Source organism: Brienomyrus brachyistius, chromosome 4 (genome assembly GCF_023856365.1).
Source record: "Brienomyrus brachyistius isolate T26 chromosome 4, BBRACH_0.4, whole genome shotgun sequence".
In the NCBI taxonomy this organism is placed as follows: Eukaryota; Metazoa; Chordata; class Actinopteri; order Osteoglossiformes; family Mormyridae; genus Brienomyrus; species Brienomyrus brachyistius.
The window spans coordinates 20,065,416-20,093,255 of record NC_064536.1 but is presented as its reverse complement, the minus strand read 5'-3'; the positions used below and the strand labels follow the sequence as shown (position 1 = coordinate 20,093,255).

The window sequence follows — 27,840 nt, the reverse complement described above, 5'->3', positions numbered from 1 at the left end:
TTTTGGTTTTCCAAATTCTAACTGGTTAAAGTCCATGATCTGCATAAGTTAGGGATTATCTGCATTAATGTAATCATTGTTAATAATTTATACTGGTACTTCACATGCCAAAAGCACCGCTATTATTGAATTTATGCAGATTTTTATCTCGCTAAAAATATAAATTACTATTTAAAAACATATACCTGTGACAAAAACAAGGCTGTTCCATCCAGGATGTTCCCAGTGCTGGCCAGCAGTCATGTTTTCTAATGTTAGTTGTTTAGTTAATTTTATAGGATACATTTAACAGACTGTTAACGTAATCAGCACAATTTGGCTGTACTGCTGCAAAGATAAAATGCAGGATAGAGAGGCTCAGTGAACGTGGTCTGGACCCTGTGCAGGAGGGTCACTGTGTCAGAGACGCTGTAGAAGGACAGAGTTCCTGCCCCCTGATCCAGGTACACTCCTATCCTGGGGGAGGGGGGGGCAGATATTGCAGTTTGCACATTATTGTGCCAGAATGAGTAACTGGAGCTTGAGCAGTACAAACCCCAGGACTTGTCATTGCATCCAAGCCTGCTGTTGTCACCCCATCCCTTCCTGCTGATCCCTTTGTATGTGACAGCTATTCCAACCCATCCCCCGCTCCACTCAACCTCCCAGTAGCAGCACCCAGTCAGACCCTCTGTACACAGCACTTGGAGGCGTGAGTCAAACCTCTCCTGGTGACCAGGATATGACTGTGTCTCTCTCTTTCATGTCACCACTCTGTTCCCCTCAGACAGATGAAGTTCTTCGTTTGCTGTGTTGGGGTCCAGAGTGAGCTGACAGGAATCTGATGGAGGAGAAGATCAGAAGGTGAAGGTTTGGTCTCATTCACTCCTCACATAACAAAAAAGTGCCCACTTCTGTTTAATGTTTTAATGCTTTGAAATGTACAGCTAAATTCTATTTTAATTTTCAATAAAGATCCATCTATCCATTTTCTGTAAGCGCTTGTCCTATTCAGGGTCACGGGGGTCCGGAGCCCATCCCAGAGGCTATGGGCGCTGGGTAGGAAACAACCCAGGACTTGGATTTCTGCCCATTGCAGCTCATAGGTATAATTTTTAGAAAGGATTTTATGTGAGTGTAGTGGCAAATTTTCAGGGTTATAATCAAATAAATTCAACCACTTCCTCATATGAGCAGACCAGACAACTTTTCGACTCGTATCCACGTCCACTTCGTTAACAACCGAACTTACTCACTTGAAATCCTTGTAACCGTCGAACTCTTTTATTTTCAAAAAGGTTGTCATCAACGGGATCACATCCAGTTGTGAGTAAGCTTCAGTTTTACTAATTAATAATCAACAATGAACGAAATAATAATGGATTAGGATTCACGGTCCAAAAACTATATACTGCCAAGCTGCGCATATGTCCACTTTTCCTCCTTTTCCTTTTTTTACCGTTGTCACATGCACAGCCCTGGATTCACACATTGACCAATAGAAACGCAGCGTCAATAACGCTACGTACATTTCCGTACTTTTAACCCTAACAATGGCTATTGGTACGTAAGCCCAAAAATAACATTCCAATTTGAAATATCAACAAAAAATATTAAAAGGATATTTTTTCTGTACTTTGGCTCTAACATTTCCAGCCCCTAATTGGAAGTTTATGAGAACTGACAATTACATTATATTGTAAATAGAGCCAAATAAATGTACACTGAAGGCATCACCTATCCGTTAAACAAATCTCACATCATGCACAAAACAAGTATAGAACATGGATACAATTCACATGTCCGCCTCACAGATAAGGCACAGTTTGTCAACGGGTCTTTCTAAGGTACTAGTCTTTGTTTTGATGACCACACACCGAACAAGTCCTTTGACGTCCTGAATCACCCGAAGAACTCTTCCCAATACCCATGAGCTCCGTGGTGCTGAGTCATCGATGATCATCACTATGTCCCCGGGAGTTAAGTTCTTTCTTATCTGCATCCATTTTTGCCGCTCTTGAAGCATGGGTAGGTACTCACGCACCCACCACTTCCAGAATAAGTCAGCAAGATATTGCACTTGCTTCCATCGACGGCGGTTGTATGAGTCTTCCCTTTTGAAGAGTCCAGGTGGTAGGACTGGCTGCTTCTTCATCAATAACAAGTGGTTAGGGGTCAATGGCTCAGGATCTGTTGGATCATCTGTTGCCGTAGTCAGTGGTCTACTATTTAGTACTGATTCTACCTCACACATCAGTGTCAGCAAACATTCATCATTGATGGCTTGTTCTTTTAGCACCGCCCTCAATACTTTTTTCACAGATCTGATCTGTCTTTCCCAAATCCCACCGAAGTGAGAACCAGCAGGTGGATTAAATATCCACTGAACTCCCCTTTGCATGAGAGACTCTGAAATCTTTACCTGGTTCCACTCTTGAATGGCTTCACGCAGCTCACGTTCAGCAGCAACTAGGTTAGTACCATTATCTGAGCGCATAATGGCTACTTGCCCTCTTCTGCACACAAAGCGCCTGATGGCATTCAGACAAGAGTCAGTGTCCAATGTGTGTGCAATCTCAATGTGCACCGCTCTAGTTATGAGACAGGTGAACAGCACGCCATATCGCTTCACTATGCTTCGCCCTTGTTTTACATCATATGGCCCAAAATAATCAACCCCTACGTTAGTAAAGGGGGGTTTGTCGGGCAAAAGCCTGTCTTTTGGCAAATCTCCCATTTTCTGTTCCAATGCTTTGCCTTTAACTTTCCTGCAGGTCACACATCTTGACAAAAACTTCCTCACCACTGAATTAGCAGAAGGGATCCAATATTTTTGGCGCAGCTGTGAAAGCATGTGAAGTCTTCCACAGTGTCCAATCCTTTCATGCGTATCTCGCAAGATCAGTGTGGTGATATGTAGGTCCTTTGGGATGATAACTGGATGCTTCACGTACTCTGGCATTGCAGCTGCAGAGAGACGGCCTCCAACTCTCAATACCCCATCCTGACTTACTGGATCGAGTTTCCTCAAGTGGCTGGTTTTCTTCACGCTGTTGCCTTTCATTATCATGAAAATTTCTTCTTGAAACCGTTGCCCTTGACAGAACTTGATGATTTCTGTTTCTGCTTGCATCAGATCTTCTACAGTAAAAGTCGTGCTTGTCTTTACTAATTGGTCGCCTTGTCTGTGCAGTTTGATGGTTGTTTGTTCATTCTTATTCCTACAACGTTTTAGAAGTAGGTCTTTGAGTTTAAGGACCCAGGCGACAGCTTTCTTCAAACTTTACCAGCTGGAATAGTGGTTGATCAGTTTGTTCACGGTATGACCTTCTTCAGCTGCGTTGATGAGATGCACTGTGGCAGTATGTCTCACTTCATCGTCATCCTCAGCAATCTTTGTTTCATCAGGTCTTTTAGGCCAGCAATTTTCTGGTTCCTTTAGGAAGGCTGGACCATGGAACCAGCTCAAGTTTTGTATGAGCTTGGTTGGTGCAATCCCTCGGGATGCACAATCAGCTGGATTGGTTGATGTGCTGACGTATCTCCATTGATGAGGCTTGGTTAGCTCTCTAATGACAGCAATACGATTGGCAACAAATGTTTTAAAGCGAAGCTTATCATTTTCTATGTATTTTAACACTGTTGTGCTATCAGTCCAGAACATTGAATCAAGAAGATCCATCTGAAGCTCTCATTTTGTCTGTCTTCGCAGCAACCATTGCTGCTGTCAACTCGATGCGCGGAATAGTGATCTGCTTCAGCGGGGCCACGCGTGATTTGCCCATCATGAAAGCACAATGAACATGCCCATTTTCACCTATCAACCTCAGGTAAGAGGTTGTTCCATACCCATTTTCACTTCCATCGGAGAAGTGATGAAGTTGCGCTGTTGCAACAGGCCCACAATCCACGGATCTCACGCATCTGGGAATGGTCACAACTGACAGCTGACATAGCTCTTGAAGCCAGCTGTTCCACTTTCGCCCTAGCTCTTCTGGAATCTCATCGTCCCAAGCAAGTCCCTCCCTGCACAGCTGCTGTAAAATCATCTTTGCAGGAAGTGTTGCTGGGGCAAGAAATCCCAACGAGTCATAAATGGAACTTGTGACTGAGAGAATTCCACGCCTTGTGATGGGTTTGTCTTTAACTCTGATCTTAAACTTAAATGAGTCAGATTCAGTGCACCATAAAACACCTAAGGCTCTTTCCATAGGTAGCATGTCATGGTTCAGGTCCAGATCTCTAATGTCTTTGGCTCTCTCATGGTCAGGGATAGAAGCAAGCAAGGCACGACTGTTGCTTGTCCATTTCGTCAAGTGAAATCCTCCACTAGCACACAATGCTGTGAGGTCTTTGTACAATTTGGCAGCCTGAGCTTCGCTGGTGACTGATTTCAAACAGTCGTCAACGTAAAAGTTCTTCAAGATTGTGTTCACAGCCTCTGGTGATGACTTACATCGGTTCTCCTTAGCTGTTCTTCTAAGAGCGTAATTTGCACAACTAGGAGAGGAAGTTGCACCGAAAATGTGAACAATCATTTTGTACTCAGCAATGTCTTGACCAAGGTCTCCTGCTGGCCACCACAGGAAGCGCTGCAGGTCAGTATCGTCGTCAGGGATGCGGACTTGATGGTACATTGCCTCAATGTCCGCGATCATGGCAATTGGTTCTAGCCTGAAGCGTGTCAGCACTCCAATAAGCGAGTTTGTTAAATCCGGTCCCTGTAGAAGTTCACTGTTCAGTGAAACTCCCCGGTAGCTAGCAGCACAGTCGAAGACCACGCGCAGCTTCTTCTTCTGTGGATGATATACCCCGTGGTGGGGAATATACCACACTTTTCCGTCTTGTCGGTTAAGTTGTGTCGTGGGAACCTCAACAGCATATCCCTTATTCAACATGTCTGTCATGAAGGCAGTGTATTCTTCATGAAGCGCAGGATTCCTTTTTAGTTTATGCTGGAGGTTTAGCGCACGCTGCAACACAACATCCCGGTTGTTTGGCATCTGGACGCACAACTTCTTCGTGGGAAGGCTTATGTAGTAATGTCCATCTACGAGACGGGCAGAACTGGACACGGACTCCATAAAGAGGTGGTCCTCTTGAGACATTTCTGATCTTTCATCGCAATGCCGCTCTGGAAAATCATGATTATATTGTTGTATAAGCAGATGTTCCACATCGTGAACGGCTATTCTGTTCACAGCAGCCCATGATCGTGCTCCATCACGAACTGCAGTTTCTCTAAGCGGCCCGTTCAAGATCCATCCTAGTGCTGTTTTTAATGCATATGGTCCATTATCCTTACTTGGGATCACTTTCCATGGTTCCAAGAGCATGTACTCTTTAGTCCCAATAAGAAGTTCAACTCCAGCATTGATATGAGGCAATCTTACCTCACTGAGGTACGGCCACCTTTCAATCTCGTTTTGACGTGGGATGTTCTCTCTGGATACAGGAATGTCTTTCTGTGTAAAGACTTTGGACAGTGGGATGAAGTTGTTATCTTCAAGGCTGCTGACCTCCAAATCTGTGAGAATGTAGCTCTCTACTTTGACTTTGGCATTGATGGTGCTCAACATGAGCTCAGTTAATCTGCCCTGCACATTTAACTGCCTGGCCAAAGCTTCGGTGCAAAATGAAGCAGAGCTGCCAGGGTCCATGAACGCATAAACCTCAACAGCTTTGTCGCTCTTGCTGGCTTTCACTCTAACAGGCACGATGGCAAGCACACAACTGTCTCCAGCCCCAGTACAGGCACTTGTCTCTCGCTCCTCAGGAACACCTGCTGATACACTAGCTGTGGTGCCTTTATTAACTTCTTTAACACCCTTGTCCTGACTTGAAAAGTGCAACAAGCTTGGATGTCTAAGAGAGCACACCTCACATGTCATTTTCTTCTTACATTCTCTGCCCAGATGACCCTTCAACAGGCAGCCAAAGCAAAGTCCATTTTTCTTCAAGAAGTCCACTCTGTCATCGTGAGATTTTTCTCTAATCTTGTGACATTCTTGCAATGCGTGACTTTTCTCGCAAAACATGCAGGGTCTTGTAAAAGCACAGTTAAGTGATACATCGGGTTTAGGTTTTGTTTCACTTTCTCTGACTTGGTCTACTTTAGTAGCAAAGCTACTTCCTTGCTTGCCGTCTTTCTTTGGCTTGTTTCCTTGCTGAAACTTCTTCGTGACCTTTTCCCCTTTTTCTGCATCAAGATCTCCAAAGAGTGGGTCGGACACGATCTTTGCTTGACGTTCAACAAACTCCACAAGCTCTGTGAATCTTGCTCTTTTCCTTCGCTGATCTTGGATGTCATATGCATGGACTCTCCAACGCTCTCTTAATTTGAACGGCAACTTTGAAACGATGGTCCTCATAGTTGTGGGATTGTCCATCTCCTCCATGTAGTCAATATCCTCCATAACATTTCGACAACTTATCAAGAACACAGAAAACGCCCCTAAAGCCTTTCCATCTTCAGCCTTGACTTGAGGCCATTTAGATGCCTTTTCAATCAATGCCGTAGCAACCATTAACTCATTACCATATTTATCTTGAAGCAGCTTTAGGGCCTTTGCATACCCACGCTGTTCAGGCATATGCTGGCAGCTCCTAACAAGATCGCGGGGTTCACCCCTGGTATACTGCTCCAAAAAGTATAGCTTATCCCCATCACTTTCGGCTCTGGAACCAATAGCATGAATGAAGGCTCTCATAAATGAACGGTATTCTAGTGGATCTCCCTGGAACACTGGCACATCTCTCCGAGGCAAGCAGAACAGCCGTTGGTTCGTCACAAGCATCTCTGTGATGTCTGTCTGTCTTTGCATCATGCTACACATCTCTCTAACTTCCGTGTTATAATGCAAAGTGTCTCTAGGTTGACTATGTGGCTGCAACAGAGCTCTAGACTCTTTAGGAATGGCCCCACCTAAAGCACCTAGCTCTTTTCCGTTCGTCTGAGCTTCAGACTTCTCCATGTAATTTGATTTGGATGCTATTCCTTGTACATTGCCTTGTCTAGCATCTTTACTTAAGAAATCAAAAAGTTCCATTAATGACTTGTTCTCACTTACTTGAGACTGCTGCCCTTGATATTCTTCGTACACTCGCATTTTAGCAGTAGACACTGCAAGAGCTGTTTCGATTTCCAATCTTTCTTTTGCAGCTTTAATTTCAGCTTCTTTCAACTCCAATGCTTGTTTTTCTTTTAAAGCTGCTGCTTGTGCCATCAGAGCAACTCTGGTGGCTTCTTCCTTCATACGTGCGGAGGATGCAGTTGATACATTTGACATTTTTGACACCATAGATACACTGTCCAGCGGTGTTATTTCTTGGTCACACGATTGTGCCTCAACCCATTTCTTAACTCTACTCATAAACTGCAAACACTGCTCCGACTTTGGTTGAAACCAAAACTGTTGGTCAGCATCCTTTTCTTCATCTTTAAGATACAGCAACACTGCACTGTTAAACTCCATAAACTCTTCATACAACTTCTTATAAGCTTTCATTTCTTTTAGAACATCGTTTATAGTTGGGATAGTTTCACTGAGCAAAAGCCTCTCAGTTTCGTTTGATTTTGCTGTCATTTGTCCTAATTTACCTCTTCTTGCTGTTGTACGGCTATGCAGTTTTTCTTCCATGCCTTTAGCTGTTAGCGCCCTCTGGCGGTCATCACGGGTTACATTTTCGACGTCTGTCTTCCCCTCCGCCATTGTTCACGGAGGCTTCCACTCAACTAATCTACTATAACAGCCTCGTTTCAGTTAAATACAACTGACTTCGGTTCTGGCACAGCACAAAAACTGCAACAATTTTTGAAGCTGGGGTCGCTTGGCTATAAATGTAGTGCGAAATCAAACGTTCGTTTCACAACGTATTTAGCGTAGCCTTTCTGGCGTCATCCATTTAGCTATATCGCTGTAAACTCCACCAAAGTTTCTGGGCAAAAGCGAAGTTTTTGGACTTTTATTGTAGTGGCAAATTTTCAGGGTTATAATCAAATAAATTCAACCACTTCCTCATATGAGCAGACCAGACAACTTTTCGACTCGTATCCACGTCCACTTCGTTAACAACCGAACTTACTCACTCGAAATCCTTGTAAACGTCGAACTCTTTTATTTTCAAAAAGGTTGTCATCAACGGGATCACATCCGGTTGTGAGTAAGCTTCAGTTTTACTAATTAATAATCAACAATGAACGAAATAATAATGGATTAGGATTCACGGTCCAAAAACTATATACTGCCAAGCTGCGCATATGTCCACTTTTCCTCCTTTTCCTTTTTTTACCGTTGTCACATGCACAGCCCTGGATTCACACATTGACCAATAGAAACGCAGCGTCAATAACGCTACGTACATTTCCGTACTTTTAACCCTAACAATGGCTATTGGTACGTAAGCCCAAAAATAACATTCCAATTTGAAATATCAACAAAAAATATTAAAAGGATATTTTTTCTGTACTTTGGCTCTAACAGTGAGGATATTGTGTTGTATGATTTCTTGTACTGAACAGAACATACATTTTAGAGCAATTTATTTATATAACCACTGAAAAAGTAAAAAAAAGTGTAATATTCTCAACATGGATGCCTCATTAAGAGCAAAATAATACTAAACATCAGCTGTTGTATTGCAAACAAATTTAAAGGCTCCTGACATAACAGCTCATGTAAATGTGAAAGACCAGGAGGCAGCGGGACAGAGAAAGAGAAACTACACTAGCAGAAGGAAATGAAACACAGTAAAACACAGTAAAACACACTCCACCTCATACAGGGAGAGAGAAGCGTGTGTGTGAACAGACTCACATTGTAAGAATTCTGCTCTGGTCATGGGCACTAATACTGGTAGGACGGTGTCTCTGGTAACTAGAAGGAGACAGAGAGAAACAGGGATGTGAGTAAAAGGAATTTACTTGTGGGAGATGGACGTCACTCACTGTGGAGACACCAGCAGTAGGGTATTATCATTATGAGGGACAATAACAGGCATTTTCACAAACTGCAAATGATTGTTACACATAATACAGGTTTTTTCATTGTATAATTTAGAAGAAACATGATTCATGTGATCTGGGTTTTGCAGCCTGTAGAATGTGCAGCTCTTCCATTGGTTTTTACAGAGTTTTAAACTTTTTGAAAACTGAATCGGATTTGGTCACACAAATGTGATGCTGACTGTACTGCACACTCTCTGCATGGTCTGTGTTAACAATGTATTTATTTACTGTATTAAGCTGCATGATGGATCTCTGTAGTTTTCTTTTTGCAAACATTCTCCAATTGATCCTTCAGTTCAGAGACCACAGTCCACACATTCTCCAAAGAGCAGCGTGAAGAGACTGAGATTTTGGGTTCAAATCCAGCTTCTGGGGGGACAGGAAGAGCCTGGTACCTCTACAGACACATAGTCTGATTAAACAACTTTGTCAAAACAAATGTGTATTGTAATCGAATGAACAGGACCATTAACATCTGACAAATGACAGACTAGGTGATATACAAATGAAAAAATACATTCATTTGAATACTCTGATGTTCATATTGTCAAAGTAGCTGTTCTGTTACCTGTAAGAAATGGATGTGATCCTCTGTGTGTGAAAGCTGCTCCAGCTCAGAGTGTCTCCTCTTCAGTTCATCAATATCCTGCTTCAGTCTCTCGATGTCTCCTTCAGTCTGGCTCACTGCAGCCTTCTCCTGATCTCTGATCAGCTTTGTCACCTCAGAGCGTCTTCTCTCAATGGAGCGGATCATCTCAGTGAAGATCCTCTCACTGTCCTTCACTGCTGACTGTGCTGAGCTCTGTTGGTGACACAGGGAGCAGAGGACGGTAAATTACAATTGGCCCCTTTTGAGACTCCAGAGAGCCTCATTGTACAATAGAGATGTGAGCTGACAGGAGGTATAAAAACAGCACAGGGCTGGGGTTTGGAGCGTCACGTATCCAAGATGGCATCAGAGCCAATTCTTGAGGCGGCCTTTCCTAGCATCGTGACAAAAGTATCTTTGTTTTATCTTTGTAATGAATTAACTCTCACATTCACAAGAAACATGTATATGATCATCAATTCCTCCTGAACATCAGCAACCAGAACCACTGCTATGAGAAACACTGGGGAGAGAGCTGAGTGTCCTCAGAGAACTTGGTCTGCTACACCCAACAAGCCCAAACACGCCAAAACGGCCCCTCTCAACCAGGTACACTCAATAAGTTTTACACACATTCTGAGGCCTCTAATAACAGGAAAGTGCAGAAATTGACTCCAACACCCAGCGAATAAGTATTACAATTGTCCACAGGCAAGGAGAAGAGAGCTTTCTGTAATGTCATGCCCGAAAGGCTACTGGTTCTGATAACATACCTGGATGTGTTCTTAAGGACTGTGCAGAACAGCTGAAGGTCTTCACTAACATCTTCAACATCTCCCTCAACCAGCCAGTAGTGCCACCTGCCTCCAGAGTACAACCATCATACCTGTGCCTAAGAAACCCCATTCAACCTGCATGAATGACCTCTGTCCTGTGGCTCTCACTCCGATTGTGACAAAGTCTTTTGAGTGTTAGGTCATGCAACACATTAAAGCCTGCCTCCCCACAGTCCTAGAGCATTAACATGCATATAGAGTGAACCGCTCCACAATTGATGCAATATCCACTACCCTCCTCCACCACTCTAACCCTGAAAATCTGGAAAACCGGGATGATTACGCCAGACTGCTCTTCATTGTCTTCAGCTCAATCTTCAACACCATCATACCACAGCAACTCGTGGAGAATCTGAGGTCACTGAAGGTGGACGCTGGAACCTGTACCTGGATCTTGGGCTTCCTGACAAACGCAGCAAACAATCAGAGTCTCAGTGAGTACAGGCTCACCCTAGGGCTGAGTTCTGAGCCCCTTACTGTTACCCTGCTGACCCACGACTGTACTGCCAAATTCAGCAACAACCATATCATCAAGTTCACGGATGATACCACAGTTGTGGGTCTCAAATGTGAGGAGCCAGCATACAGGATTGAGGTGGAGCAGCTGACAGCATATGCATTTTATCATAGACCATAGGAAGGGCCATACAGAACACCACCCCCTGCTAACCATAAATGTCATGGCCTTGAAGAGGGTCAGTGGCATTAAGTTTCTGGGTGTTCACATGGTGGACGATCTGACTTCAACCACTAACACCATGGCAACTGTCAAGAAAGCCCAACAGCGGCTCCATTCCTTCTGGAGGCTGAAGCAGGCCTGCCTGCACGTTCCGGCCCTCACCACCTTCTACAGGGGCACAGTTGAAAGTGTTATGACCCACTTCAATGTCTGGTTTGTAACCTGCACAACTAGCTGAACAGAGTAGTGAGAACAGCTGGGAAGATCATCAGTGCCCATCTTTCATGCCTGCTGGAGATCTTCAACCAGCATTGCACCCGTAGAGTCTCCGGCATCATCACAAACCTTGACCTCCCCTCCTACACAGCCTGTTCTCCTTCCTGCCACTGGGGAAAAGGTACAGGAGTATCCAAACCAGGACCAGAAAGTCTTACAGCTCCCTACCCCAGGCTGTGGGGACCATGAACACTCTTGCCCCCCAGTGAACCACTGAACCTCCCCCACAGTACCAGACACTAGTGCAATCTTCCACTTGCACTTTTCATATTCAATTGCACTTCTGTATAGATAAAAGACAGTTTTTAATTTAACAGTACATGCTGCTACATCTTTAAACGCGCTGTGAAAGGTATGCTGTTAAAAGACCTTTCATGCTGCTACTCCCTCCCAGTGCACCATGGGTCACCATGGCTACAGGTTGTATGTTTTGTGAGTATTGTGTACGTGGGTTCTATGTTGTTTTCCAATGTTCTCTTAGTGTTTTTTTAAGTATCTACTTACGCCATTCGTCTTGATGGAATGATAATTCGTTCTTGATTGTACAAAAGTGCATGAAAAAATGACAATAATGCTTGCCGTCAGCTCTTCTTTGTTTTTTGGGTCTGGTGGACCTCATTTTCCTCTTGATAATACCCTATAGATTCTCAATGGGGTTTAGGTCCGACGAGTTGGCTGGCCAGTCAAGCACTGTGATGGCATGGCCCTCAAACCAGGTTTTGCCCATAGAAATGTCTCCACAAAGATATAAGTACAAGTCTGTGTGTGTGTGTGTGTGTGTACATAGTTGATTGTTGATTGTTGTTGCCAAGTTTGGACACTCTTTGGGCTATGTCTGGAACTGTTTACACTAATTTACTTGTTCTGCTCAACGGATGTCTTCATCATAATGTTATTTTTGAAAAAGTATTATTTTTAAAATATACATTAGAAAAGTATAAAAACGGTATTGCTTCAAAGCCATTTGAAATACTGATTTCTCTGAAAATGTATATAAGCCTAAGGACAAGCAGTTTTTGAACTGTTCAAGTGGTGATTCCCCTTTAGTCACATCAGTAACTAATCGAAAAAAACACACATTTGTATTGTGTCTAGTTAAGCTGTGAAAAATTGTTGCTCTTATATTTGGCTGTTTGAGTCAGTGTGTTTCTGAAGGATCAGGCCGATATAGAATATTTTGATACTTTGCTTGGTGGCTGTATTTTGCAGTTTGATACACTTACAAATCGGGTATTTTGTATCAAAATACATTTTGATGTATTTTTGCAAATCTCCAGTCAAAGTTCTGTTACCTGGAGGAAATGGATGTGATCCTGTAAGCGTGACAGCTGCTCCATCTCAGAGTGTCTCCTCTTCAGTTCATCAATCTCCTGCTCCAGTCTCTCCATGTATTATTAACCTGACTCACTGCAGCCTTCTCCTGATCTCTGATCAGCTCTGTCACCTCAGAGTGTCTTCTCTCAATGGAGCAGATCATCTCAGTGAAGATCCTTTCACTGACCTCCACTGTTGACTGTGCTGAGGTCTGTTGGTGTCACAGAGAGCAGAGGACGGTAAATTACAATTGGCCCCTTTTGAGACTCCAGAGAGCCTCATTGTACAATAGAGATGTGAGCTGACAGGAGGTATAAAAACAGCACAGGGCTGGGGTTTGGAGCGTCACCATGCTGGATGCCTCAGGTACTGAAACCCAGCCAGCACTGATTGGAAATGATCGCTCATTAAGCTCATACACTGTCAGCTGCAGGGATTTGGCAGAGACTGGTGGCTGTATGGGGCAGGTTAGTTGTCACCACTGAATTTAAGTTTAATATGTGACTTTTTGGGGTTGATTTCTGTTATACTGGTGTATGAAACTTTGCCATTTGTTAGGAAGAATATTATTTAAAGGTCATTTGAAAAAGACCTTTCATTTAGATTAGCCCCCTGTTCAGTACCTTTGTCCCACTCCTGTGGGAAATCCCTGACTCATTATAACTGACGGTGAATTTAATTTACCATAAACCTCTCAAGTCACCCATCTGTGGAAGAAGCTCAGTTCACGCCTGAAATAGTTCTTACAAGCCAGCTGTTATCTTCTCCTCAGGTTCATACTCACTGTGATCGATTCCACAGCCTCTCTCAGCTCCTGCAGCTCCTTCTCTCTCATCTGAATTCTCTGCCAAAATTCCGTCTGGGTTTCACCCATATCTTTCTACATGTAGCAAAAAAATGATTAAATGAATTTGTTTTATTGAAGGTGATCATATTCTTTAATCATCCTGCCCAGTGTGGACCCCAGCCTTGTGCCCTATGCTGCCTGGGAAAGGATCCAGGTGCTCCCCATGACCCTGACTGGTATAAATGGTGAGGAGATTCTCCTCTGCCCTCTTAGAACTACCACAGTCTGGGTGTTTTATGTTTACTGCACCATCCTCAGTAAACTCTACACACTGTAGTGTGTGAAAATCCCAGCATGGAGGTGATTTCTAAGATGCGGGAACCACCATGTTTGAAGCTAACAATCGCATCATATTTAAAAGCTCTTATCTCACACATCTCAGCCGATCAGATGCTCAGCCAAACAACAAGTGATCCTCTTGACCTTGTTTGCTTGCTGCATGCAACTGTAGCCACATGATTCACTGTTTGATGGAGTTTTTGGTAGAAAATGTGAACTTTTTATACTTTATAGTAACATCTTGACCCAGGTTTGCCCCATTTAGAACGCAGTCATTGATATAAGTGAAGGTGCTAAAATGTCTCCTTAATCAGTTATAGGATATATTCAGTAACACATTTCTTTAGCAAATCAGACTTGATCTATGAACTCGCACGAGTTAAGACAAAAAAAACTGCACTTATAAAATTCATCATTTATATTAGAGAGTTTCTGTCCTGACCTGTATGTCTGCCCTTTCTGCAGCAGCTGCGATTGTATCATGCCCTCTGTGTTCAAACGCCTCACAGGAAAAACAGATGCACTGCTTGTCGGTACGGCAGTAGCTCTCCAGGGGTTTGTCATGGAGGGAACAGACCTTGTCCAGCAGATGTCCAGTAGGATCAGCCAGCTTGTGCTTCTTAAAAGCTGGAGACTCATAGTGAGGCTGGAGGTGAGTTTCACAGTAAGAGGCCAGACACACCAGGCAGAACTTGACTGCTCTGCATTTTCTCCCAGTACAGAAATCACACTCCACATCTCCAGGTCCAGCATAATGGTCAGTTGGAGTAGTTGATTGTATTCCTGTCTTCTTCAGGTTCTCCACCACTTCAGCCAGGATGGTGTTTATACCCAGAACAGGTCTGGGTGTGAAGATCTCTCTGCACTGAGGGCAGCTGTAAACTTCAAGATGATCCTCCTGATCCCAGCAGCTCTTAATGCAGCTCATACAGTAACTGTGTCTACAGGGAATAGTCACCGGATCCTTCAGCAGATCCAGACAGATAGGACAGCTTAATTGGTTCTGATTCCCTGTGATACTGGCTTCAGCCATTTTACCACGATCACTGATAGGATTCAGTTTAGTTTTCTCTCAGTTTTCTGTGTGTGAGAGTGGGAGGAGCTTCCTGCTTCTCAGGCTGCAGTAGGTGTGGTTTTAGACTGAGGCCAGACTGAGAAGAGCAGTTTGAACAAACTCCACCTTCGTGCCTTAGGAAGGAGAGTCAGGTGACCAGGTTCAGAATGACTATTAATTTGCCACCAGAAAGCTTTTCAGGATGTAACTATGTAAATTTATTTTAGTTACTACTAAGTTAAAACATCAACTACACACCTAAAGTAGCAAGACCAGCTTTAGTTAAGCTCAGAAAAATAATGATAAAATACTGGGCAAAATATCCAACAAATTTAAATAATCCCCTCATGAAATATACAGTTATGGGACAGCACATTACAGGAAGCACAGGGCATAAGGCAGGGACACTCTGGATGGGATGCCAGTCCATCACAGGGCAAACACTCACTCACAGGCTGAGGACGAATTAGAGGCACTAATTCACCGAACTGTATGATCTTGGACATTGTGAGGAAACCTGAGGAAACACAAAGGAACACAGGGAGAACATTCAAGCTATACATGCAGAACCAGAAATGGGAACCAGATCCACATCCCTCTAGATGTGGCTACAGTGCCACCTACCAAGTCACAGTGCTGTCTGACAGGGCACATCGTTTCAGGAGGCACCACCTGTGTGCACCTGCAAGCAGTACACCCTCCTGTCACCTGGGGGCGCTGTTTCTCATTTACTTGTTGCCACAATAATAGTAAGTCAAGGCAGCAGGTGCAGTTTGTGTGGAATCTGTCCTACAGCGATGAAGCTTTCAGGTCACGGCGCAAATTTGGACATTAAATCATCTGGACGTTAAATCTTCAATAACATGCAACGAAATAATACAGCATGTCCTGGAGGAGCTGTGCTTTGTACTGCTGCCCTCCATATGAGTGCTGGACTTCACTTCGCTGTAGGTATTCGAGTGAATGTTGCGTATTTCACCCTGTTTCTGTACATGTACATATTTCACTTATTAGCGCCATGATTTAATCGCATCGTGTCGTGGTATTTTACATATACATTGTACTTTCCATGTAGGCCTACATGCATTTAGTCTGCGCTGCCAAATAAGGATGGCAGAGAGCCGAATAACCGTATTTGTATTGGTATTTGTTAAGGCAGCAAAATTATTTGTCTTCGAATCAAAGTGGAAATAGGTGTAACAATCCAGTTTTTGAATATTTGAATATTTTGAATATTAAAGTGTTGTATTATTTGGGGCAGCATGGTGGTGAAGGTTAGCACTGTTACCTCATACATGTGGGACCCGGGTTTGAGTCTCTGCCTGCTACATGTATTAACAATACTCCTTAATATATTCTTATTTCTAACTTTTAGAGACCCATACCAACTTAAAAAGGAGAAGGTCAAAATAGATTCAATAAAACAAAAATAAAACATCTTCATAAAACTATTGTCTACCCTAAAACCTCTCAGCTTACTATAAAAATGCATCCTCTGGGCTTTCTTACATATTGCATCCGCCTGATACTCAAAAGTCAATTTATTATCAAGTTCAATACCAAGGTATTTATAATGCTGCACTACTTATATCCCCTGATCATTAATAATCACTGGGGAAGTGACCATGGGATTCTTCCCAAAATCTATGATCATCTCTTTTGTTTTTCATGTATTAATGTCCACAAACGATGACTTGCACCAACCAATAAATTCTTCCACAACAGGACCATGGTCAAGGACCTTTCTGTTAAGAAGAGGCACAATCACAGAGTCATCCGCAAACTTCACAACATGCCGCCCTGCATACTGACTTCGACATTCATTAGTATACAGCACAAATAGAAGTGGAGAAAGAACGTAACCCTGAGGGGAACCAGTGAAGAGAAAAGATTATCAGATAAAACTCCATTCACACTCACACGTTGTGATCTTCCAGTTAAGAAGTCCATCAGCCAACCAATCAAGCCAGAATCAAGATTATAAACATTCTCTAGTCTACCTGCTAAAATATGCGGCTGAATACAACTAAAAGCTGAAGAAAAATCTCTAAAAATTAGTCGCACAAAAGTATTGAAACCTTCTAAATATGCAAAAATCGAATTTAATAAGGTGGCCGTTGCATCTTCCACACCCCTACCTGACGTGTCTGCAAACTGGAGCGGATCCAAGGCTCCATGCACCTTATTTACAATTGCACCCTTCACAATTTCCTCAAGTGACTTCATCACAAGAGAGGTACGTGCTACAGGCCTGTAATCCTCCAATAATTTTAGAGCCTTGTTTTTTGGCACCGGTACAATTATAGAATCTTTCCAAAGGCAGGGAACCTTATGAAGATGAAGTGACGACCTAAAAATATGACAAAATATATCTGCCAACTGTCCTGCACAGTGTTTAAGAAAACAGCCTCTAATTCATCAGGACCACGACTTTTCCTTTCATTTATATTTAAAAAATGTCCACAACCACCTTTTTATCAATTTATACACATGCAATTGTTCCCCGCGGCAATATTTTAAAAAATTGCTCTTCTTTAAAATCATGACAATTAAAACGATTGTAAAAAGTATTTAATTCATTTGAAAAATCTAGATCAGATTGGTGGATGATGCTTTTATACCCACCCTTGATCGGATTAACGTGAAAAGGCTTAATATGGTTTGATTTACCAAAACAGGGACCAATAATCACCAAATTTCTCAGACATATCTGGTCATAAAGATTTTCACCTTTTCTTTCAAATCCAAAATATTAGGAATATGCGCTTTATCTCACATTAAGCCTTTTCCATCTCCGTTGTAAGACAAAAGAAAGCATTAAAAAAAGACAAATAAATGTAATGGACTGTAAGGTGTTCACATATTTCGTTTTTTAACTTATTATTTGCAGACGCCCCCTTCTGGCTACAGGAATCTCCATGTAGGAAACCCCCTGACTTCCAATAGACCTCCATCCAATCGCCGTCCCTTTAGTCATTGTTCACCTGCATAGGAGGTGCCTAATGTAGCAGACGCCCCCTGGAAACTAACGTGCTGGATGAGGAGTTTTTAGTAGGCAGAAGGGGCGAATGTTGTTGCACTATTTAAGATTTAGGATTTAAGAAGTTTCTGCGTTCATTGGTAGGTATGGTTCTATATTTCTGTGACTGTTTCCCGAGGAGTCAGTTACTGCGTCAATCTGTGTAGTTTCTTGTGGGTTTTTCGGTGTGTCATCAGTGTAACACCTAGCAAAATTAATAATAATTTTAAGTTTATCATTCTCCAACAAAACTTGTCAGTATATTAAGTAATGGAGAACTAAATTCACCTGAAAAATAATATAGATTTGTGGTTGATATCAGTTTTAAAGAAACGGGTATATTTAGAATCTGACGATCAAGGACGATGATGGATGCTTCAGTGATGTGGATATAGTTCTGAACATCCTGCTTTTGTGAGGCTGATTCAATTCAGGTTCACTCAATATTCAAGTCTAGGCTAAAAACATACTTGTTTAGTCGAGCTTATAGCAGGGGTGTCAGAAGCATTTTGAATGTGGACACGGACACACACACACACACACACACACACACACACACACTCACTGTGTCACGATTGGCTGGGATCGCTGGGCGAACGGGTGGTCACACAGGTAGGCGAGCGAGCAGAAAGCAGGCAAGCAGGCGGGATTCAGGGTAAACGGGGATTTAATCGGAACACAAAGGACAGGAACCATCAAACGCCAACTAACATCAATGGCTCAAATAGACTGATAAGACAAGGACTCAAATAGACAGGACTGATTGAAAGTAAACGGACACAGCTGGGTACGATCAGGGAAGCACACGTGGGTAAGCAGGGGGAGTGGCACACACGAGGAGCGGACGAGCCAGGCATGACACACTGGCATAAAGCTAATATTTTATGTTAAATACGGGGGTACAAACGAATAATTATGAAATGTGAAGGGGACACGTCCCCCTCAGATTTAATGGCAGTGGTGCCCATGCTTATGGGGACTTTAGTTCTAGCTCTAGCTAACTGCTCACTCACAGTTAGACCTGTAGTGTGAGGTGTAGAGCTGGGTGGGGATCGGTGCCATTGGCTTTGGATGAACTGAACTGTCAGTGCTGTCACTCTAGCTTCACACCCCCTCGTGGAACTGCAGGGCTGACGTTTCAGGGACCCCCCATGCCTGCATTCCCACCTGCCTCTCCCTCCTATTTATGCTGCCAAAGCCTTATCTGCCAGAGCTTACATAATGCATTCATCTAACCGTTTGTACTGTCTCTAGTCTCCCCTAATTTTGATAATTGCACATGTTATTTCCCTTACCCCTCCTGGACTGTGCTGCCTGGAGACCCCAAATTTTCAAGATATCCTGCCTACCCAACTACCTGCGACTACCTGTGATGCCCTTCTGGCAAGCTTGTCCTTCTGCCTGTGACGCCTTCCCTGTACACTCTTCTGCCTGTGACGCCTTCCCTGTTTGCTCTTCTGCCTGTGATGCCTTCTCCGTACGCCCTTCTGCCTGTGATGCCTTCCCTGTACGCCCTTCTGCCAGTGACGCCTTCCCTGTATGCTCTTCTGCCTGTGACGCCTTCTCCGTACGCCATTCTGCCTGTGATGCCTTCCCTGTACGCCCTTCTGCCAGTGACGCCTTCCCTGTATGCTCTTCTGCCTGTGACGCCTTCCCTGTACGCCCTTCTGCCAGTGACGCCTTCCCTGTACGCTCTTCTGCCTGTGACGCCTTCTCCGTACGCCCTTCTGCCTGCGATGCCTTCCCTGTACGCCCTTCTGCCAGTGACGCCTTCCCTGTACGCTCTTCTGCCTGTGACGCCTTCTCTGTACGCTCTTCTGCCTGTGACGCCTTCTCCGTACGCCCTTCTGCCTGTGATGCTTTCCCTGTACGCCCTTCTGCCTGTGACGCCTTCTCCGTACCCCCTTCTGCCAGTGATGCCTTCCCTGTACGCCCTTCTGCCAGTGACGCCTTCCCTGTACGCGCTTCTGCCTGTGACGCCTTCTCCGTACCCCCTTCTGCCTGTGACGCCTTCCCTGTACGCCCTTCTGCCAGTGACGCCTTCCCTGTATGCTCTTCTGCCTGTGACGCCTTCTCCGTACGCCCTTCTGCCTGTGATGCCTTCCCTGTACGCCCTTCTACCAGTGACACCTTCCCTGTATGCTCTTCTGCCTGTGACGCCTTCTCCGTACGCCCTTCTTCCTGTGACGCCTTCCCTGTACACTCTTCTGCCTGTGACACTTTCTCCGTACGCCGTTCTGCCTGTGATGCCTTCCCTGTACGCCCTTCTGCCAGTGACGCCTTCCCTGTACGCTCTTCTGCCTGTGACGCCTTCTCCGTACGCCCTTCTGCCTGTGATGCCTTCCCTGTACGCCCTTCTGCCAGTGACGCCTTCCCTGTATGCTCTTCTGCCTGTGACGCCTTCTCTGTAAGCTCTTCTGCCTGTGACGCCTTCTCCGTACGCCCTTCTGTCTGTGACGCCTTTCCTGTATGCTCTTCTGCCTGTGACGCCTTCCCTGTACACTCTTCTGCCTGTGACACCTACTCCGTACGCCCTTCTGCCTGTGATGCCTTCCCTGTACGCCCTTCCGCCAGTGATGCCTTCCCTGTACACTCTTCTGCCTGTGATGCCTTCTCTGTATGCTCTTCTGCCTGTGACGCCTTCTCCGTACGCCCTTCTGCCTGTGATGCCTTCCCTGTACGCCCTTCTGCCAGTGACGCCTTCCCTGTATGCTCTTCTGCCTGTGACGCCTTCTCCGTACGCCATTCTGCCTGTGATGCCTTCCCTGTACGCCCTTCTGCCAGTGACGCCTTCCCTGTATGCTCTTCTGCCTGTGACGCCTTCCCTGTACGCCCTTCTGCCAGTGACGCCTTCCCTGTACGCTCTTCTGCCTGTGACGCCTTCTCCGTACGCCCTTCTGCCTGCGATGCCTTCCCTGTACGCCCTTCTGCCAGTGACGCCTTCCCTGTACGCTCTTCTGCCTGTGACGCCTTCTCTGTACGCTCTTCTGCCTGTGACGCCTTCTCCGTACGCCCTTCTGCCTGTGATGCTTTCCCTGTACGCCCTTCTGCCTGTGACGCCTTCTCCGTACCCCCTTCTGCCAGTGATGCCTTCCCTGTACGCCCTTCTGCCAGTGACGCCTTCCCTGTACGCGCTTCTGCCTGTGACGCCTTCTCCGTACCCCCTTCTGCCTGTGACGCCTTCCCTATACGCCCTTCTGCCAGTGACGCCTTCCCTGTATGCTCTTCTGCCTGTGACGCCTTCTCCGTACGCCCTTCTGCCTGTGATGCCTTCCCTGTACGCCCTTCTACCAGTGACACCTTCCCTGTATGCTCTTCTGCCTGTGACGCCTTCTCCGTACGCCCTTCTTCCTGTGACGCCTTCCCTGTACACTCTTCTGCCTGTGACACTTTCTCCGTACGCCGTTCTGCCTGTGATGCCTTCCCTGTACGCCCTTCTGCCAGTGACGCCTTCCCTGTACGCTCTTCTGCCTGTGACGCCTTCTCCGTACGCCCTTCTGCCTGTGATGCCTTCCCTGTACGCACTTCTGCCAGTGACGCCTTCCCTGTATGCTCTTCTGCCTGTGACGCCTTCTCTGTAAGCTCTTCTGCCTGTGACGCCTTCTCCGTACGCCCTTCTGTCTGTGACGCCTTTCCTGTATGCTCTTCTGCCTGTGACGCCTTCCCTGTACACTCTTCTGCCTGTGACACCTACTCCGTACGCCCTTCTGCCTGTGATGCCTTCCCTGTACGCCCTTCCGCCAGTGATGCCTTCCCTGTACACTCTTCTGCCTGTGACGCCTTCTCTGTATGCTCTTCTGCCTGTGACGCCTTCTCCGTACGCCCTTCTGCCTGTGATGCCTTCCCTGTACGCCCTTCTGCCAGTGACGCCTTCCCTGTACGCTCTTCTGCCTGTGATGCCTTCTCCGTACCCCCTTCTGCCTGTGACGCCTTCCCTGTATGCCCTTCTGCCAGTGACGCCTTCCCTGTACGCTCTTCTGCCTGTGACGCCTTCTCCGTACGCCCTTCTGCCAGTGAGGCCTTCCCTGTACGCTCTTCTACCTGTGACGCCTTCTCTGTATGCTCTTCTGCCTGTGACGCCTTCTCCGTACGCCCTTCTGCCTGTGACGCCTTCCCTGTACGCCCTTCTGCCAGTGACGCCTTCCCTGTACGCTCTTCTGCCTGTGACGCCTTCTCCGTACACTCTTCTGCCTGTGACGCCTTCTCCGTACGCCCTTCTGCCTGTGATGCCTTCCCTGTACGCTCTTCTGCCTGTGACGCCTTCTCCGTACGCCCTTCTGCCAGTGACGCCTTCCCTGTACGCTCTTCTGCCTGTGATACCTTCTCCGTACGCCCTTCTGCCAGTGATGCCTTCCCTGTATGCCCTTCTGCCTGTGATGCTTTCCCTGTATGCCCTTCTGCCTGTGATGCCTTCCCTATACGCCCTTCTGTCAGTGACGCCTTCCTTGTACGCTCTTCTGCCTGTGATACCTTCTCCGTACGCCCTTCTGCCAGTGATGCCTTCCCTGTATGCCCTTCTGCCTGTGATGCTTTCCCTGTATGCCCTTCTGCCAGTGATGCCATCCCTGTATTTCCTTCAGTCTGTGATGCCTTCCTCGTATGCCCTTCTGCCCGTGATGCCTTCCTCGTATGCCCTTCTGCCTGTGATACCTTCCCTGTATGCCCTTCTGCCAGTGATCCCTTCCCTCTATGCCCTTCTGCCTGTGATGCCTTCTCCGTACGCCCTTCTGCCTGTGATGCCTTCTCCGTACGCCCTTCTGCCTGTGACGCCTTCTCCGTACGCCCTTCTGCCAGTGATGCCTTCCCTCTATGCCCTGCTGCCTGTGATGCCTTCCCTGTATGCCCTTCTGCCTGTGATGCTTTCCCTGTACGCTCTTCTGCCTGTGACGCCTTCCCTGTACGCCCTTCTGCACGTGACGCCTTCCCTGTACGCCCTTCTGCCTGTGATGCCTCCCCTGTATATCCTTCTGCCTGTGATACCTTCCCTGTACGCCCTTCTGCACGTGATCCCTTCCCTGTCTGCCCTTCTGCCTGTGATGCCTTCCCTCTATGCCCTGCTGCTGTACCACTGTTCGTCCTGCCATATGAAGCAGCTCCGCCACTTGCCTGTCATCACCTCCCTGCCCCCTGCTTTGTGTCTCAGATGTTAAGACTGGGACAATGTGAACTGGGACTTTGACTTTCCCTGCCAGCCCCAGGCGGTTGGGCTCCCCCTCTGAGTCTGGTCCCTCCCAAGGTTTCTTCCTTCTAGGGAGTTTTTCCTTGCCACTGTCACCTCTGGCTTACTCTCTGGGGGCTTTGGGTGGGGATGCTGTAAAGCACTTTGAGACGATGTAATGTTGTAAGAACGTGCTATACAACATAAATTGTACCTGAAGATTTCTCAACCCACATTGTGTTGCAAAGTGTTCATTTCCAGTCAAAATACCACATTTACTGATTCAGCTTGAACACATTAGACATTTGTGGTAGTCAGTACAAGCAAGGATTAAACGATCAGATGATTTTGTGCACTTACTAATGTATTTATTTGCAATATATGTTATATAGGCTGTGACAGTGGTCTGCTAATAAAATAGAACTTTAATGTAGCCTTTAAATTGACTGTTGAGAGGTGAACCTTGAGAGTGGCTGTTGGATGAATGTTAAGAATATAACTATGACAATTGTTGTAATATTCTTGTACATATGTATAATGTATATATAATTAATATTGTGTGTATATATACAGTCATATGAAAAAGTTTGGGAACTGCTCTCAGTCTGCATAATAATTTACTCTACTTCCACCAAAAAAGATAACAGTAGTATGTCTTTCAGGAACATCTGAGTACTGGGGTAGATTTTTAGTGAAGCAGTATTCAGTTGTATGAAATAAAATCAAATGTGAAAAACTGGCTGTGAAAAAATTTGGGTAACCGTGTATTTCTGCTGATTTGAATGCATGTAACTGCTCAGTACTGATTACTTGCAACACCGAATTGGTTGGATTAGCTCATTAAGCCTTGAACTTCATAGACTGGTGTGTCTAATCATGAGAAAGGGAACTGAAGGTGGCCAATTGCAATTCCTGCTTCTCTTTGACTCTCCTCTGAAGAGTAACAGCACGGGATCTTCTAAGATCTCTCAAATGATCTGAGAACAAAGATTGTTCAGTATCATGGTTTAGGTTAAGGCTACAAAAGGAGGTTTAAACTGTCAGTTCCAACTGTAAGGGATGTAATATATAAATATACTATTAGAAATGCCATTAATAAAATATTAATCTGAAGTGGCTGCAAAGAAAAATGTGAAAGTTTTTGTGACCATATATGTCGCTGAGAAAATTGGTGATTATTGGTCGCTATTTCGGTACATTAAGTCACGTTAAGCCTTTTCCTTATAATGAGCGTCAATGGAGAGGAAAACGCGTAACGTTAGATAAAGTCCATATTCCTAGTTTTTCGGTTTTGATTTTTTTTTGTCAGTTGATATGTCTGTGAGAAAATTGGTGGTTTTTGGTCGCTGTTTTTGTAGATTAAACCACATTAAGCTTTTCACCTTAAGCGTTTTATTACGTCCCAAAAGTAAACGTGGGGCGGGGACAAATGTGAAAAGTGAATCATGAGTAAGATAGTGTGATAATGATTTATGCGTTTTATTGATTTAAGTGTCACTGCAGAACCGCGTTTTATATGTACAAGTATAACGCAAAATGTGCGTCATGACAGAATTAGGTGGCGGCGGGAGCTTGTCCCCTTTCTCTTATTGTTACTTGTTATTAAGTCACATGGATAATATCCCCAAAAATCCTACGCCGTGTCACTGAGTTCGTGTCCATTTCTGCTTAGACCGCTTCCGCGTTTGATATGCAGCATTCCCTGTTTGTAAATGAAAGTGAAAGTATTTTAATAATACTTTAACTCTCCATTTTGTCAAGAAACACGGATAAGATTCTGTATTGCAAGGTAAGATTTTAGTCAACAGATACAACGTAATAAATAAGCTATGTTTGGGAGTGTATTGTATATGTTAGCGGATGCTATATACTGTTTCTCAAACCAGTCCAGCGACACCCCAGACATACATATGTGTCTGTATGTATGTTTGTATGTACTATGTTTACTCTTCGTGTTCATAGAGGCCCCAGCAGGAGTCATCTGGTCTAGATCGGCACAGAAATGGGGGGAGCTGCTTCTGAAATACCCCCCCCAGCGGAGTGTAAAACAAAGAGACCTGAGAGGTAAGACAGAACCTGTGTGTTTGTACTGCTTTACACACGGTCATGAAAAATAAACGTTCCAGCATTCTCGAAAGAGAGAGTAATCAGTCTTAACTTAATTCACTTCATCGAGACTTAACTGATTCAATACCGTGGGGTAGATTATTTATGTTTTTCATTTATTAAGTTTATGAAATTTAATTTCCTCCAAGTATTTACATTTAATTGTACTCCCTGGACGCGGTCCTCTGCTGCCACTTAGCGTTGATTCTTAAATTTTTCACATAATTGGGGCGCGAGGTGATTTTCTGAATATGCGCTAAAATAAAGTTTATATTTTATATTTTTTTTTATTGGTAACTTGGTGAAATTTATTGTGAGGATCACAATTTAAGGCTAAATTTATATAACATTAAGCAACTACAGGCAAGTCTAGTAATGGAGGCTGTAACAATGATACTAAACCTTTCATATTGGGATCTTTATTTTAGGTGAGACTTTATTTTACATTAAAGCTAAATGTAAACAAGCATTTTTGCATGAAGAGCTTCACAGCATAACAAAGTAGATGAAGACAGAGCAGGAGGTTAAACAGCTGAAGATTTAATGTAACACTGTCCACGTATGAATTATATTCATATAATGAGGATCTTTCCTCTCACTGTCCACAGTGTCCTGATGGAGAGAGCAGGCTCACCTGCACCCAGCTGTGTTTCCATGAAGAGTGACAGGTCAATGGAGGAACAAATCTACTTCAGAGAGGGACCTTTTCCTACAGATCAAAGGTAAATACACATTGGAACATTGTTTAAAACACTCAGACTCTCAGTCAAATGACATAGAGGCACATACAAGCTAATAGAAAAAAAATCAACTTTGAAATGTTAACTCATACAAATCCCATTGTCTTTGAAAATTTAAACAGAGGTTTTGTCTGTCTTCTGTATAAATCACGTCTGAGGTTAAAGTCTGAGGATCACTGTAAAGACTGACTTCTTGTGAGCAGGAATTAGAAGGTAGATTGAAAAGTACGTTTTAAATGTCAATCCTCAGCATGCAGCTGGAAAACAGCTACTGCTCTATATTGATTAAGCATGACTGGACAATAGATTGTCTTCTTCTGGGACGGATATTTCTGCTTTGATAATGAATAGATTCTCATGGGTTCTTTAGCTCTGATCAGACTGAGGCTTCAGTTTGAACATGTTTAATGGAACAGAGCCTGTTACTAATTAGCTAGTTATCATGGGATTGGGGGATGGTGCAGGGGAGGAAAGGATGACGATCCACAGTGCGGCTCCAACATGACAGGGGTTTATTTATAACAACACAGAGCAGAAAATAAGGGAACCACGAGGGGTCAAAAGGCCATAACAAATGTACGGTACTCCATGTAGGGAGCAGAAATATGAAATACAGGTATTTTATGGGTCCCACTGAAATAAAGGTAGCTGATCATGAAAAAGACCTTGGTGTGTATGTTGATGCTTCCATGTCCCATTCTCACCAGTGTGGGGAAGCAATAAAAAAGGCCAATAGGATGTTGGGGTATATCTCCAGGTGTGTGGAGTATAAATCCAGGGAGGTAATGCTAAGATTATACAATTCCCTGGTGAGACCTCACCTAGAATATTGTGTGCAGGTTTGGTCACCATATCTTAAAAAGGACATTTTGGCCTTAGAAAAGGTGCAGCGTAGGGCCACAAAAATGATTCCTGGTCTTAGAGGAATGTCATACGAGGAAAGGTTACTTGAGCTAAATCTGTTCAGTCTCAAGCAAAGGAGACTGAGGGGGGACATGATCCAGGTATATAAGATTCTAACAGGTTTGGATGCTGTTCAACCAAATAGTTACTTCAGCATTAGTTCAAATACACAAACTCATGGCCATAGGTGGAAATTAGCGGGAAAACATTTCAAACTGGATTTAAGGAAGCACTTCTTTACACAGCGCGTAGTCAGAGTATGGAACAGTCTTCCTGATAACGTAGTGCAAGCTGAATCCTTGGGTTCCTTTAAATCAGAGCTAGATAAGATTTTAACAACTCTGAGCAATTAGTTAAGTTCTCCCCAAGCGAGCTTGATGGGCCGAATGGCCTCCTCTCGTTTGTATAGTTCTTATGTTCTTATAACAACAAAACAGAGGGGAACACTAGTAAAGAGCAGGGCAACCCAGGGAGCACAACCAAGGGAAAAACAACTACAGAGGAATCCAACACACACACAGAAACAAAGCACATGATTAACAGAATGTGATACAATGACCAATGGAAGGAACTGACCACAGGCAGGAACTAAAATACACAGATCATGGGGACTAACGAAAGGCAGATGTGAGGACTCAAAACAATCAACCAATCAGAGCAGACACTGGAAACAAGACACAGGTGGAATTAACTAACAATTAACAAACAACTAAGGAGCTATGAACCTGGGACCAGGGAAAACACTTGTGAGAGAGAAGCTGACTAGAGGGATATTTTGTAATCAGCTTTGAAACTGTATATTTGTGCAACTAATGCAAAAGTACCTGAGTGTTATCCCTCTAGTCAGTTTTTCTCTCACACTGGACAAGATCCTACGGAGCTGCCAGAGGTCACACCAGAGCCTGGGCCTGCTGGGAACCTGAGGTGCAGCCCAACAAGAGACAGGAAGCCCTGAGTATTACAGGCAGTCTAGTGTTAACCCTGGAAACAAGGAACAGAGTAAATCCCTTTGGGGTTAAGCGAGCTGCTTTGGGAGGCAGAAGGGAAACAGGAG

General features: G+C 44.6%; 2 protein-coding genes across 4 annotated transcripts in view; one reads left to right on the top strand and one right to left on the bottom strand.

Moving 5' to 3' along the window:
- The window catches only part of LOC125739619 (tripartite motif-containing protein 16-like), a 56,984-nt gene extending 41,941 nt beyond the window's left edge, over positions 1-15,043 (bottom strand). The window contains exons 1-3 of the mRNA XM_049009912.1: positions 14,249-15,043; positions 13,465-13,560; positions 9,708-9,788 (exon numbers count right to left, since the gene is read on the bottom strand). Of these exons, the coding sequence (XP_048865869.1) occupies positions 9,708-9,788; positions 13,465-13,560; positions 14,249-14,839 (768 nt within the window). The 5' untranslated portion in view covers positions 14,840-15,043. The remainder of the gene's footprint in view (positions 1-9,707; positions 9,789-13,464; positions 13,561-14,248) is intronic.
- LOC125739605 (NACHT, LRR and PYD domains-containing protein 12-like) overlaps positions 1-27,840 on the top strand; it is a 728,681-nt gene that overhangs the window by 601,918 nt on the left and 98,923 nt on the right. The window lies entirely within an intron of this gene.